Here is a 14,509-nt window from a genome sequence, read left to right on the forward strand (position 1 = left end):
TTACACCATAGTTCCTAGATGACCCAACGCAATCTCTAAAAGTGTGTTTTTAACAAACTTGTGAGCTATTTCGCCTCTTACACAGTATACTCTGCCTCTTACAAAAGAAAGTAAGTGGCAATGAATGGCAGTGTGGCAGTCACTGGAGTGTGCCTGAGTCTGGGAGAGGCATGGGCCATGGAAAGGCAGATTCTCATGTCTTGTTCAGGGACTGGATATTTATGATGAGGCAGAAGTAACAGATTGTGGTGAGGTTGGGAAAACACAATGAGCAAAACTGTTAACTAAATAATTTAAAAAAAGAGGCAAGAACTAAAAGGGAGACATTTCCATAATCAAATCTATGACATGGTGACTGCTTCATGGAATTCCTACCCTTGTCAGTTGTTGAGTCAGCAGAAACTGAGCAGCATCTAAGCACCCTACTTCTCACATGGAGGTAAGAAGAGCAGAAAAGTATTCATACGTTATTATCCCAGGACAACGAAACAATGACAAGGAATCTCACTTTTTTCTACTGACTAAAATGTTTTAAATAAATTAATTTCACCTGAAAATTTAAAATGAAATTCACTGTTTACCGGAGAAAATATCTTTACAAACGTGAAGATAACTGGTCCAGCTCTTAATCCTAATAATAGCTAATGTTACTGAGTGCTTATTGCATGTCAGTTACTGTGTTAAATGCTTTACATTTAATCTTTATAACACTATGAGGTAAGTGCAATTTTGTAGATGAAGGACTGTAACTTAATGAGGGGAGCCAGGATTCATGTTTCTAATAAATAAGTTGTTTCTAGAGAAGTGGTTATTAAACTTATTTGGGATCATAAATCCTCACAGAAATCTGATAAAAGCTATGCATTATTACCCCCAAAAGTATGTAAAATCCTATGTATTAAGTTTTGGGGTCTCACAGACCTTCCCTCTCAAAGCCCTTCTATTGACTCATTAAAAGTCAGTCTCAGATTATACTCAAGGACACTCAACTAGAAACCAGAAATTTTTAACATTAAAAACATTACAGTACTATGATTATGTTCATGCTGTAATGAAGGTCTAACATACCTTAAAATACCCTGAGAAAGGTATTCAGTTTTGTAGACCTATTACCTGGAAGAAACAAAATCAACACAAAAAACAGCACATTCTGATTTTTTTAAATCTGAAGCAAATGTGTATAGTGTATTGGCAGAAACCAGTCTATTAACCAAATCATGTCTTTAACTGGACATGTTAAAAGCAAGCTCATTCCCTGGAGAAGGACTTGGCAACTCATTCCAGTATTCTTGCCTGGGGAAATCCCATGAACAGAGGACAGAGGAGCCTGGCAGGCTAAGTCCACGGAGTCACACCATCAGCATGCAAAACAAGATGAAATATTAACAAAAATTGGAAAATAAAAGTTACTTTAAAAATTTTTAAAGGCTCATTGTAAATAATTCAGAAAAATTTTTTTAAAAGTACATGTTAAGCCAGAGGTGCTTCCTGTTAATCATGTGGCATATTTCCTTCAAGCTTCTTAAAAATTAGAACACTTATTTCTAAATAGTACAGGATCTTATATCTGTAGTTGACAATAATAACTCTAATGTAATGCAAAATTTCTAATCATATTCTGAATAAAATGTTTACTTTTTATTTTACCTTACCTAATTCTAGGAAAATATTGAAACACATGAATGATATTGTCATTAACCATGACTCATTTAATATATATATAATTATTCCACTAGACCACTCGTTACTACAGAAGATGCCCAAGATAAAACATTAGTCTTAACCATAAGAATCTAATCTTGATTTTATAATAATTAAGAATCACAGCATTCTGAGTTTTAGAGTCAGGGTTCATATGTTTCAATATTTCAGGCTATTAAATAACAGTCTGGTTAAGATGAAGAGCTTGAAGTCTGGGCCAGACTACTTGAGTTCAAATTCTTGCTCTGCCATTCAACTAACTGCATGATAACTTTTAGTTCAAGTCATAAAAGTACCACCTAGTTTCTTGTGTTTCAGGAAGGATTTAACTACACAGCTTAGGTTAACTAGACAAACAGATACATCTTACAATTTTCTTGCTTTGTTTACATCTCAAGAGTTAATCACAAATAATGCTAATGAAGTACTACAAATTTTTAATGAAATTACCAAAAAACCCAAAGCATTTTTATCTTTAATCATAAGCAAACCTTAATTTATCTGTATTTATTTACTAATAACTAAGCAGCTTGGCATCACTATAACAAGGTAACCACAAGCTGTTAACATGTGACTATTAGGAATGCAAGAGTAATTGATATAACTACATATTACCACAAGATGGAGTAAGAGTAGAGTGAGAGTTACACACACACACACACAATCACAAGATGGAGTAAGAGTTACACACACATACACACACACAGACACACACACTGTCAAAAGACTTACAGATCTGACTTATTCCATTCTGCCATCTAGTGGTGATAAAATTAGGTATTACTCTGTTAGATCAGTCTCCTATGTAATAAATAAAAGCAGCTTCATAAGAGCTAAGAAATTAGGTGAAAGATAAGATTAAGCACAGAAAGGAAAGAGGTAATGTCATTTAGTATAATGGCAAGAGGAAGCATCAGAGAATATTAGCGTGAAGTTCCAATCTGGCAAAACAAGTTTAAAAAATCTGTTTAGAAACTAAAATGATATCTCTGTTAACACATAACTTTCTTATTTAATTCCTTTTAGTATAAAGAATTCCAAAGATGGTTTCAACCATTCCTTTAAAAGGACAAGCAACTTAATTTAAACATTTTAATGTTGTCTTTTTTATTTAATAAAACTGAAAACTACAAAATCCCAAGGACAGAAGCATCTAAGGTCTCCAGTGCTGTGCCATGCTGTGCTTAGTCGCTCAGTTGTGTCTGACTCTTTGCGATCCCACAGACTATGGTCCGCCAGGCTCCTCTGTGCATGGGAATTCTCCAGATAAGAATACTGGAGTGGGTTGCCATACCCTCCTCCAGGGGATCTTCCCAACCCAGGGATTGAACCCAAGTCTCCAAGGTGGATTCTTTACCATCTGAGCCACCAGGAAAGCTCTCTAGGAACTTACATAAATTTTAAGTAGGACTATTTAGATTTATAGTCAATAATGTTTTTCTTTTCATTGAATAGCAATGCTTTTATTTGCTTAAGTTTCACATTTGGCTTTAAGTGGTATAATTTTTTAAACTTTTACCAAAAAAATGTACATATTATGTCAAATATACATAAACAAAATTAGAAAGCAAAGGATTAATAGTCTTGCTAAGTAAAAAAGCTCTATAAATTAATCAAAAAGATAAAATCACGCTAAAAGGAAAACATAAAAGATATGACCAAGCCATCTACAAATATTATTATAATAAACAATAATATTATCATTCATTAGTAACTTGATTAAAATGATGACCTTAATAATGACATTAAAATAATGTTTTGCTTCTCAATCTATCAAAGATTTATAATAACCAGTAAAAAGCAGATGCTATTGGTAAAAGGGTAAACTTTACAACCATTCTAGAGTACGTTAATTGGGAATATATTTTTACTTAGAATTTCAACTTCTAGGAGTTTATGTTAGGCAGTAACTCCAAGTTTACACACAGATTTATCTGTGATATTATCAATTAAACTGTTGTTTGTAACAGCCCAAACCTGGCCACAGACAAAATTTCAACCATACGTGATTTAGCTAAATAAACTATGACACATCCGCATGCTACAATACTATACAACTTGTAAAAGTCATGGTGTAGAAATATTAATGACCAGAAAATGCTCACCTCTACAAGTAAAAGCAGGTGATAATGCTCTAAGTATAGCATGATACTGATTTTGTTTTTTCCTTTTTTAAAAAAGTACTTTATTTTCATCTTTGTGCTTTTCTAAATTTCCCAATGTACATGTATTGTTTTTATAATCAAAATAATGATAAAACTACTAATTTATTACATATCACAAAACTCTTGATTATTGTATTTTCACATAAAATATACAATTTTCATATACAAATTTCAAATATACATTTGCATATTTAGGTGAGTGGAAGTAATCTTAATGTTAAATACAGGTTTCAGATGTAAGTGTTCAACACAAAAAGGGTATTGAGAAAGATTTTTAGATCAATTCAAGAGAGCACTTAAAGCTAAAAAGCATGGTTTGGAAAGTCCTCACTGAAAAGCCAGAATGTATATGTATTCTGGATGCATGTAAGAAAACATTTTTAAATGTATTATCTAAATCTATTTGTTTTACTTTTGATTCTCTTCCCAAGATCTAAATAGATTTTCTGAATATTCAAATTTGACAGTTTCTTAGAAGTAATATATCAAAATGACTTCCCAAATACTAAATATTATATAACTGCAGATTATTACTTATTCATGGGAAATAAAGTAATGAAAATCTCTTATTTATTAAAGGCTAGTCCATTTATCCAAAGAAAATATGTATTTCAATACTGTCATTCTATAAGAGCAAGACATCAAAGAGAAAATAATAAATTAATTTAGTGTATTAAATTAGTTGCTTCTTCCCAATACAGGAAAATATATGTTAAATAAAAATAGATATAAGTTTAACACTGAAACATCATTCATAAAATACAATGGTCTTCTACTAGAATTTGAAAATTACAGCTTTTCAACTATATACTAAACAAAAATAATTAAAATTCAATTCAAATAATTTAGAATAAGTGCTTTATTTTAATTCCCACAAAAACTAAAACTATCACTTACATCAGTTGCAACAGTAATAAAAATTAGAAGTAAATTTGTTTTTGAAAACACTTATAAGCATAAAACAAAACTAAAAGACACAAAAAAGGAAAAACTAGGTATTCCTTTTAAACTGAGGATATTCTGACTACTTGTGACATACAGACCTGCAGATGTACAAAGAGCAAATGCATTCAAAACAGTGCAAGATTTAATTAACTTAGGACAGTATTCCAACCAATCCCAGCTCCAATTTCAATTACTTGTGCAGGTTTAACTGATGTCAATTCAGAACACTCCACATCAACACAACAATAACTATGGAAGTCATGAAGTATGACTTGGTGGGGGAGCGGAAGCAAAACCCAACATCCAAGGTGCATATACTTCAATATAACTGCAATATATCTCTACTTTTGTAAAAAAAAAATTTTTTTTTAAACCATACATCTAAAAGAAAAGCAAATGTGGTATTTCACATTCTTTTTCTGAATTAAAAAAACATATATGTAATCTTCCTTTGTTTTTGATAAGTTCAAATATAATTGATAATGGGTTAATTGGATTCTTTAAGAGAGCTCTACAGAAGAGATGAATACAACATACTATATCTTCTTTAAGAAGTATGAGCTGTAATGTTAGGCATTCCTTGTGATGTTTTTATATATATTTAAGGAAGGCTGTTCTTGTAAACAATGGCTTTGAAAAAGAAATACTGAGACTAAAATATATTACTAGAGGATCTCTATAAAAGGTTACCAAAACTATCCTTGGTGAAATCAAGGCAACATTTTTAGAATTTATCCTGCTAGAAAAAAATGCTACCATTTTTCTTCCTTGTTCTTTTTTCTGATTATCACAATTAAACATCAGAAGATTTTCCCCAATAAATACTGATGTAAATGTTGATTTCAAGGGTAAACAACTTTTGTTAAGAGTCTATTTCTCAGGCAGTTCACCATTTGTTGGGACTGAGGCAGCATTGTTCTGGTGTGAATTGTCACTGGACTCCTGTGAAGTGTTCCTTCTGGGAGAATTTATTGGAACCTGAAGCTGATTAGCAGGTGTAGGCTTAGCAACACTTGGTGGCTTTGTAGAGGAATTAGATGGAAGTCTATGACGATTACTCTCCTCACCAGAAGTAGATGAATGTCTTTTTCTTCCAAACTCCTGACCAATAGGGGGCTGCAAATTATGAAAGACGACATAGTGATGATTTTACTATTTTCTTCTCCCTTCAAAATCTAAGGTCAGAATTTTCTAACAGAGGGAAACTTTAGTAGATTTTATTAGTATAAGGAAAATTTAACAGAAATTTAAGGTATTAAACTTAAATTTCCTTCCTGTCAGTTAATTCTTTCATTCAATACATGTTTGTTAAGCTTCTCCTATCTTTAGGGCTTGAACTATACAGTAGAGCATGACCATACACTGGGTTCCATAACTCTGGGAAAACGTTTCAGAGAGGCTATTTTTGTTCTTTATGCCACTTTCATCAAGTGCAAAGCATTTATAACTCTAATCTTTTCCTTCTCCAAACTTCTACTGTATTTAAAAGCAGAGGTCTGAATTCTTGAACGCTCTTCAGATAGGGCCAAAGTCAAAGCAAGGACATCTTTGTGACAGAACTGGCTGGACCATTCTGGAAACACAGCTTTTTAATTCCAGAGATGTCGGTACTTCTATTAACTGCACCCCTGGGTTATCAAATCTATTTACACAAATCTGCAAGACAAATTATAGTACCTAGTTTACCTTTCACCTCTCTTTTCTGCTCCTTTTGATTCTTCTTTCCTTTTTTCTCTTTTCTCTTCTTTCCCCTTTTCCTTTATCTTATGCTCATTCCATTCTCTAAAAAATGTTTCCCTTTCCTCTTGAAATCAAATTGATTAAAGTGACTGATAACTCCACTGTGGTTATGTAAGATATTAACATTTAGGGACTCTGGGTAAACTGAGTATATGGGAATTCTCTATACAATTTTTGTACCTGTTTTGTTTTTTTCTTCCCTTTTTGGCCTCACAGTATGTGGGATCTTAGTTCCCTGACCTGGAATCAAACCTGTGCTACCCACATTGGAAGTGTAGAGTCTTAATCACTGGACTACCAGGGAAGTCCCATTTTTGCACCTATTTTAAAATTTGATTTCAAAATTAGAAAGTTGAATTTTTAAAATGAAAGTTAAAAAATAAAAATTATAAAATTAAAGTTAAGAAAGTCACTGATAAGCCCAAATAGCTCAAATATAAGAGTAATAAAAATAATACAGTGAAAGAACTTAAAACTTACATCAACACGGAAGTCTTCCAGCTTCTTAAAGCTACAGAGGTATTCCTGAAGTTTGGGGTCAATAGACTGTGTTTTAGATTGAGAATATTTTAGATAAGCCCAAAACTTTTCTAATCCATACAGCTGACCTAGTAACAAAGAATATATACAATAAAATATATAGAATCTTTAAAAAATGATTCATATTGACTATGATCCTACCAGCAATTAAGCCATGTCTTCTAATATACACTTTATCTAGATCTTGAGGCTAACACTGTAATGAATAATGGCAGCTAACATTTATTAAGCATTTGCTATATAACAGGTATTATTTAAGTGGTTTATTGTATATTAAACTAATTTGAACTATATACCACCCTGTAATATAGGTGCTCTTGTGTAAATATTACTGATGAGTCAACTGAATTAAGCAAGTTAAACAAGGTTAAATTAAGCAACTTAAGCATGGCCACAGAGCTACTGAGGGGTGGAAATGGAATTCAGACTTAGGGATCTAGCCCAAAGCCTGTATTCCAAGCACACTTGCTCATATTACAGAATTTTCACATAATGGAACATCAGTGAGTAGTCATGTAAGTCAAAGGAATAATGACAAAATGCAAATCCATAAAGAAACTCTTGGGAGTGATTATTTTCCAACATCTCACATGAAAAACCTTCTTACTATATGGTGCTCCATCCTTTATAACAAATCATAATAGTGGTACCACCCCCAAAAAAGGATACAATCTCCCTATTTATTGACAGATTCGTATTTACAGTTTTCAAATTGAATAAGGTTATTATTTTGTTTTTACCAGATTCGTAGTCTTTCTTGGTTTCTTCTTGGAAATCCTTAAAAATTTCTTGTCTGAATTTTTTTTCCAGTCCATAACTGTAAAACCTGAACAGACATTCTAATCCATACCTGCAGCGGGGTGGGGGTGGGGGGGCGGGGGGGGGGGGGAATGGTTTATAATAAAATTTTCACTGTGACAATGCAAATAATAATACTTAATAGCACTGACATAAGCAAACACGGCACAAATAATCCCAAAAAAGCATGTTTAATTGTATGTAGTTTTTTAATCCACGGCTGGTTTTCCTATTTTTGTTGACTTGGACACAGTATCTCATGGAGGTATACTGGAAATGTGCAAAATAAGAGGCAGCCCATGAACAACTAGAGCATGGCTTCTTTGAACAGACAAAGGATCTTTTTCTGTTATTTCTGAAGAACTCCTTGGTATTTCAAAAGATTTAGTGACAAATTGGCAGTTTTAGATTTTTTTCCAAACGAAGGCTTGCAATGGTGTTTTAGTACATGGTATTAAATGCTCTTAAAGGAGCATTTAATTTCCTACTCTAGGAAAAGTATTTCCTACTCTAGGAAAATAAAGACCATACTCTTGGGTCATAGACCCTAGGTGTGGTTGACTCAATCAACTATAAAGTGAAGTGAAGTTGCTCAGTTGTGTCCAACTCTTTGCAATCCCATGTAGCCCACCAGGTTCCACTGTCTACAGAATTTTCTGGGGAACAGTACTGGAGTGGGCTGCCATTTCCTTCTCCTGCGGATCTTCCTAACCCACAGATGGAACCCAGGTCTCCCACATTGCAGGCAGACGCTTTACCGTCTGAGCCGCCAGGAAAGCCCCAACTATAAAGGGACAAACCTAATTAAAACTGTCTTCTAAGAGTACCTTCCTGTTTATAAAGCACATTAAATAAAAGATAATTTTCCAGAAGAATTGTATCACTGCATAAATCAGAAAGTAAATTTCTTTCTTCTTACAACCACCTAGAGAACCTGAGACAAGTTTTGGACAATGGATCAAGAAACTACATGGGCTCAACCTGCAGCTAACGGGGATAAGCAGAATCCATGAGAGTGGACATGGATAAGTCGATGGACAACAGTAAAGGTGCCATCTAGCTCATTCAACTAAAACATGTTACAATTTTAAAAACTTCCTCACTTAGAATCTCTAAATCATTCTGGACACCTCAGTGTAGAAGAGGCAACATTTCTTTATTCCTGGTAACATAACACTGCCTAGCTATTATTCACAAGAGGACGTGTGTATGCATGTCTTTTGTAACCAGCTTATTTAAAATGGAGTGACAGTCTGCCTGGAAGAATAACCAAATTTCTTGGCAAGGTGCCAAGAGAAATGTGGGCTTACCAACCACACTAACCTGAGTCCTTTCCTTTGGTAGCCATAAATGATGCTTTTCCTTGAGTTTGTCTGACTGAAGACTCATGAAACAACAGGTAAGAATGAAAAACCTATCTTAAAACTCTTTTTAATGGAATCATATTATATTGATACCAGTGGTCCTCACCTTGACTACATATATGGACCATCTAGGGAGCTTTTTAAAAAAATGCAGGCTCCACTCCAAACAAATGAAATAATAATCTCTTGCGATGAAGCCAAGGCTTCTTTCTTTCTTTCTTTCTTTTTTTTAAGGCTTCTTTCTTTATGGAAAGCAGAATTGAGAAATTTTAGGTTATACTGAGTGAATGATATTTTAGAGGAATATTAGGATTCTTAGATTATTGGTAAAGGACAACTGACTACTACAATATCTGGATTCCCAGTCTAATTTTTTTAGAAAACTAATTCCAAAGATCAAAAGCATGATATTAATACTGCAACTCAAATATGTAGTATAACTGCTGGAGGAAAGAGTAGGGGAATATGACCAGCCTCTCAGCTGTCATTTATTCACTGACACATCACTGTGAGACAGCTTAGATGAGTGGAAAACATAAAAGTTGAGAACCAGAAATAACTATATTTGAATTCTAGTTTATAATCATATCCCTAAAAATGAGGGTAATAATATCCTACTTTTCAATGTCAGATAATATTTGTAAAGCACTAAAAAACCAGACCTGGCATTGCAGATATCTATGAAATGTTGTCTCTCTCCTTCCTTCTCGAAATCATCTTATGCTAATGTTAGTTAATGAATATATTTAGTACTGATCTTCTTTCTAATAAGAATAATCATTTATTGAGCATATCAGGCAATATGTTACGCCCTTTAAATGTTTTCTTTTTTAAATCTTCACAATAACCCTAGGAGGGTATCTACCATAGTTTCCCCCACTTTATAGATAAAGAACCTAAAGCTTACTGGGATTATAACTTGCCAAGGTCACAGTAAGTTAATGGGTTTGATTTGAAAGCCTTCAGGTGCTTAACCATTGAACTATACTTGCTAAGGAATAGCTAATGCAGTCTCATCATGAACACTGCAGAAATAGATCAAAATTATAACACTGTTTTAAAAATCTATACACAGGATAGCACAGGAACAAAGAAGGAGAGCTGCCAATCTATACTTGGGTAGAAAAGTTACTAGAAAGTCCTGAGGAACAAATAGAAATTGTTTGCGTAAGTACCAAAATATGATGAGACTAATTATAACAAAAGCCTTAAAAACTTAGTTCTAACAGTAAGAAAAATACTTTACCTTGTGACAGTCAATACAACACCTATTTGTATACATAAAAACATACATAAGTTTCGCAAATAATTTAAAAATTTGCATTTATCTATGAATTGTAAAACATATTAACTTCATTGTCATCAGTGAAGTCTCATATTTTCTATGTAAAATAAAAATTATTTACTTGGCAGTACTTGGGTGCATCTCAAAAATGACAGAATGATCTCTATTCATTTCCAAGGCAAACCATTCAATATCACAGTAATTCACATCTATGCCCCAGCCATTAATGCTGAAGAGGCTGAAGTCAAACAGTTCTATGAAGACTTACAAGACTTTCTAGAACTAATAAAAGATGTCCTTTTCATCATAGGGGACTGGAATACAAAAGTAGGAGTCAAGAGATACCTGGAGTAACAAGCAAGTTTGGCCATGGAGTACAAAATGAAGCAGGTCAAAGGCTAAGAGTTTTGCCAAAAGAACGCACTGGTCATAGCAAAGACCCCCTTTCAACAACACAAGAGAAGACTACACATGGATATCACCAGATGGTCAATACTGAAATCAGATTGATTATATTCTTGGCAGCTGAAGATGGAAAAGCTCTATAGAGTCAGCAAAAACAAGACCTGAAGCTGACTGTAGCTCAGCTCAGGAGCTCCTCATTGAAAACTGAGGCTTACTTAAATTGAGGAAAGTAAGGAAAACCACTAGACCATTCAGGTATGACCTAAATCAAATCCCTTACGGTCATACAGTGAAGGTAACAAATAGATTCAAGGGATTAGATATGGTAGACAGAATGCCTGAAGAACTATGGATGTAAGTTCATAACACTGTATAGGAGGCAGTGACCAAAAACATCCCAAAGAAAAAGAAATGCAAGAAGGCAAAATGGTTGTCTGAGGAGACATTACAAATAGCTGAGAAAAGAAGAGAAGCAAAATGCAAAGGAAAAAGGGAAAGATATACCCAACTGGATGCAGAGTTCCAGAGAACAGCAACTAGAGATAAGAAGCCTTACATGAACAGTGCAAAGAAATGGAGGAAAACAATAGAATGGGAAAGACCAAGGGAACAGTTCATGCAAAGATGGGCACAAAAAAGGAGAGAAATGACAAGGACCTAACAGAAGCAGAAGAGATTATGAAGAGGTTACAAGAATACACAGATTGCAAATAATCATGATGGTGTGGTCACTCACCTAGAGCCACACATCCTGGAGTGTGGAAGTCAGGTGGACCTTAGTAAGCATTACTACAAAGGCAGTGGAGGTGATGGAATTCCAGCTGAGCTATTAAAAATCCTAAAAGATGATGCTGTTAAAGTGCTGCATTCAATATGCCAGCAAATTTGGAAAATTCAGCAGTGGCCATAGACCTGGAAAAGGTCAGTTTTCATTCCAATCCCAAAGAAAAGCAATGCCAAAAAATGTTCAAAATGTCACACAATTGTGCTCATTTCACGTGCTAGTAAGGTAATACTCAAAATCCTTCAAGATAGTCTTCAACACTACATAAGCAGAGAACTTCCAGATATTCAAGCTAGATTTAGAAAAGGCAGAGGAACCAGAGGTCAAATTGCCAACATCCGCTGGATCATAGAAAAAGCAAGGGAATTCCAGAAAAACATCTACTTTGCTTCATTGACTATACTGAAGCCTTTGACTCTGTGGATCACAATAAACTGTGGAAAATTCTTAAGAGATGGGAATACCAGACAACCTGACCTGCCTCCTGAGAAATTTGCATGCAGGTCAGGAAGCAACAGTTAGAACCAGACATGGAACAAAGGTCTCGTTCAAAACTAGGAAAGAAGCACATGAAGGCTGTATATAGTCACTCCGTTTCTGTAGCGTACATCATGAGAAATGCTGGGCTGGATCAATCACAAGCTGGAATCAAGATTGCCAGAAGAAATATCAGCAACCTCAGATATGCAGATGATACCACTCTAATGGCAGAAAGCAAAGAAAAACTAAAGAGCCTCCTGATGAGGGTGAAAGAGGAGAGTGAAAAGGTTGGTTTAAAACTGAAAGGTTGTTGTTAAGCCATGAACGACTCCAGTGTTCTTGGTGTCCTGAGGAGAGGAATTCCATCTGGGGCTAGTGATGAGGCTTGATCGCTCAGAACTTTTGTGTGATAAAGTTTTATTAAAGTATAAAAGAGATAGAGAAAGCTTCTGACATAGACATCAGAAGGGGGCATAAAGAGTGCCCCTCCTGCTGATCTTTAGCCAGATGTTATATAGCTACTAGCAGTTAGCTAATTAGAGAAAGGAAATGTCTCCAAACTCAGAGACTGGCACCAGGACCCTCACCCACAACATACATTTTGAGATAACAATGGCACAAGGTGAGTTGCCCCAGCCATAAAATGATGGACATGAATCTTGAAGAAAGGCAGGTTTCCAAGCAAATACAGTCTCATTAACATAGCTTAAGAGAACATTTGCATGAGTAAAACATACTGGTTTGTCAAGTAGGTTTAACAGTCTTAGGTAGAAACAACTTGAAGACAGAGTCTAGGGTCAATACATAGTTCATTAACATAGCTTAAGACAAACATTTCCAAAAGAAAAACGCATCTCATCAGCTAGCCCAAGGTTTGAGAAACGTTAAGTTCTGGTAGAGCCAGGTGTCCTCACAGCAACACAGAATTTTAAAAGAAACCTATTTTTAAATTTGGTTCAGGTCAGTTCAATTCAGTCACTCAGTTGTGTTTGATTCTTTGCAACCCCATGGACTGGAGCATGCCAGGCTTCCCTGTCCATCACCAACTCCCGGAGCCTACTCAAACTCATGTGCATCGCATCAGTGATGCAGTTCAACTATCTCATCCTCTGTCATCTCCTTCTCCTCCCACCTTCAATCTTTCCCAGGGTCTTTTCAAATGAGTCGGTTCTTTGCATCAGGTGGCCAAAGTATTGGAGTTTCAGCTTTAGCATCAGTCCTTCCAATGAATATTCAGGACTGATTTCCTTTTGGATGGACTGGTTGGATCTCCTTGCAGTCCAAGGGACTCTCAAGAGTCTTCTCCAACACCACAGTTCAAAAGCATCAATTCTTTGGTGCTCAGCTTTCTTTATAGTCCAGTTCTCACATCCATACATGACTACTGCAAAAACCATAGCTTTGACTAGATGGACCTTTGTAGGCAAAGTAATGTTTCTGCTTTTTAACATGCTGTCTAGGTTGGTCATAACTTTTCTTCCAAGAAGCTAGCATCTTTCAACTTCATGGCTGTAGTCACTATCTGCAGTGATTTTTAAGCCCCCCCAAATAAAGTTCTCACTGTTTCCATTGTTTCCCCGTCTATTTGCCATGAAGTGATAGGATCGGATACCATGATCTCAGTTTTCTGAATGTTGAGTTTTAAGCCAACTTTTTCACTCTCCTCTTTCACTTTCATCAAGAGGCTCTTCAGTTCTTTGCTTTCAGCCATAAGGATGGTTTCATCTATGTATCTAAGGTTATTGATACTTCTCCCAGCAATCTTGATTCCAGCTTGTGCTTCATCCAGCCCAGTGTTTCTCATTATGTACTCTGCATATAAGTTAAATAAGCAGGGTGACAATATACAGCCTTGACATACTCCTTTCCCCATTTGGAACCAGTCCATTCTTCCATGTCCAGTTCTAACTGTTGCTTCTTGACCTACATACAGTTTTCTCAGCAGGCAGGAGAGGTGGTCTGGCATTCCCATCACTTAAAGGATTTTCCTCAGTTTGTTGTGATCCACACAGTCAAAAGCTTTGGCGTAGTCAATAAAGTAGAAGTAGATGTTTTTTCTGAAACTATCTTGCTTTTTTGATGATCTAGCAGATGTTGGCAATTTGATCTCTGGTTCCTCTGCCTTTTCTAAATCCAGCTTGACCATCTGGAAGTTCTTGGGTCATGTACTGTTGAAGCCTGGCTTGGAGAATTTTTAGCATTACTTTGCTAGCGTGTGAGATGAGTGTAATTGTGTGGTAGTCTGAACATTTTTTGGCATTGCCTTTCTTTGGGATTGGAATAAAAATGGACATTTTCCAGT

General features: G+C 35.2%; 1 protein-coding gene across 2 annotated transcripts in view; it reads right to left on the reverse strand.

The window, feature by feature from the left end:
- Positions 1 to 3,136: 3,136 nt before the first annotated feature.
- Positions 3,137 to 14,509, reverse strand: part of LARP1B (La ribonucleoprotein 1B) — a 126,210-nt gene continuing 114,837 nt past the window's right edge. For both annotated transcript variants that reach the window (XM_027956279.3, XM_027956280.3), the window contains exons 17-19: positions 7,832 to 7,941; positions 7,032 to 7,159; positions 3,137 to 5,927 (exon numbers count right to left, since the gene is read on the reverse strand). In XM_027956279.3, coding sequence (XP_027812080.2) covers positions 5,682 to 5,927; positions 7,032 to 7,159; positions 7,832 to 7,941 — 484 coding nt within the window. In that variant the 3' untranslated portion in view covers positions 3,137 to 5,681. The remainder of the gene's footprint in view (positions 5,928 to 7,031; positions 7,160 to 7,831; positions 7,942 to 14,509) is intronic.

Source organism: Ovis aries, chromosome 17 (assembly GCF_016772045.2).
Source record: "Ovis aries strain OAR_USU_Benz2616 breed Rambouillet chromosome 17, ARS-UI_Ramb_v3.0, whole genome shotgun sequence".
NCBI lineage: Eukaryota > Metazoa > Chordata > Mammalia > Artiodactyla > Bovidae > Ovis > Ovis aries.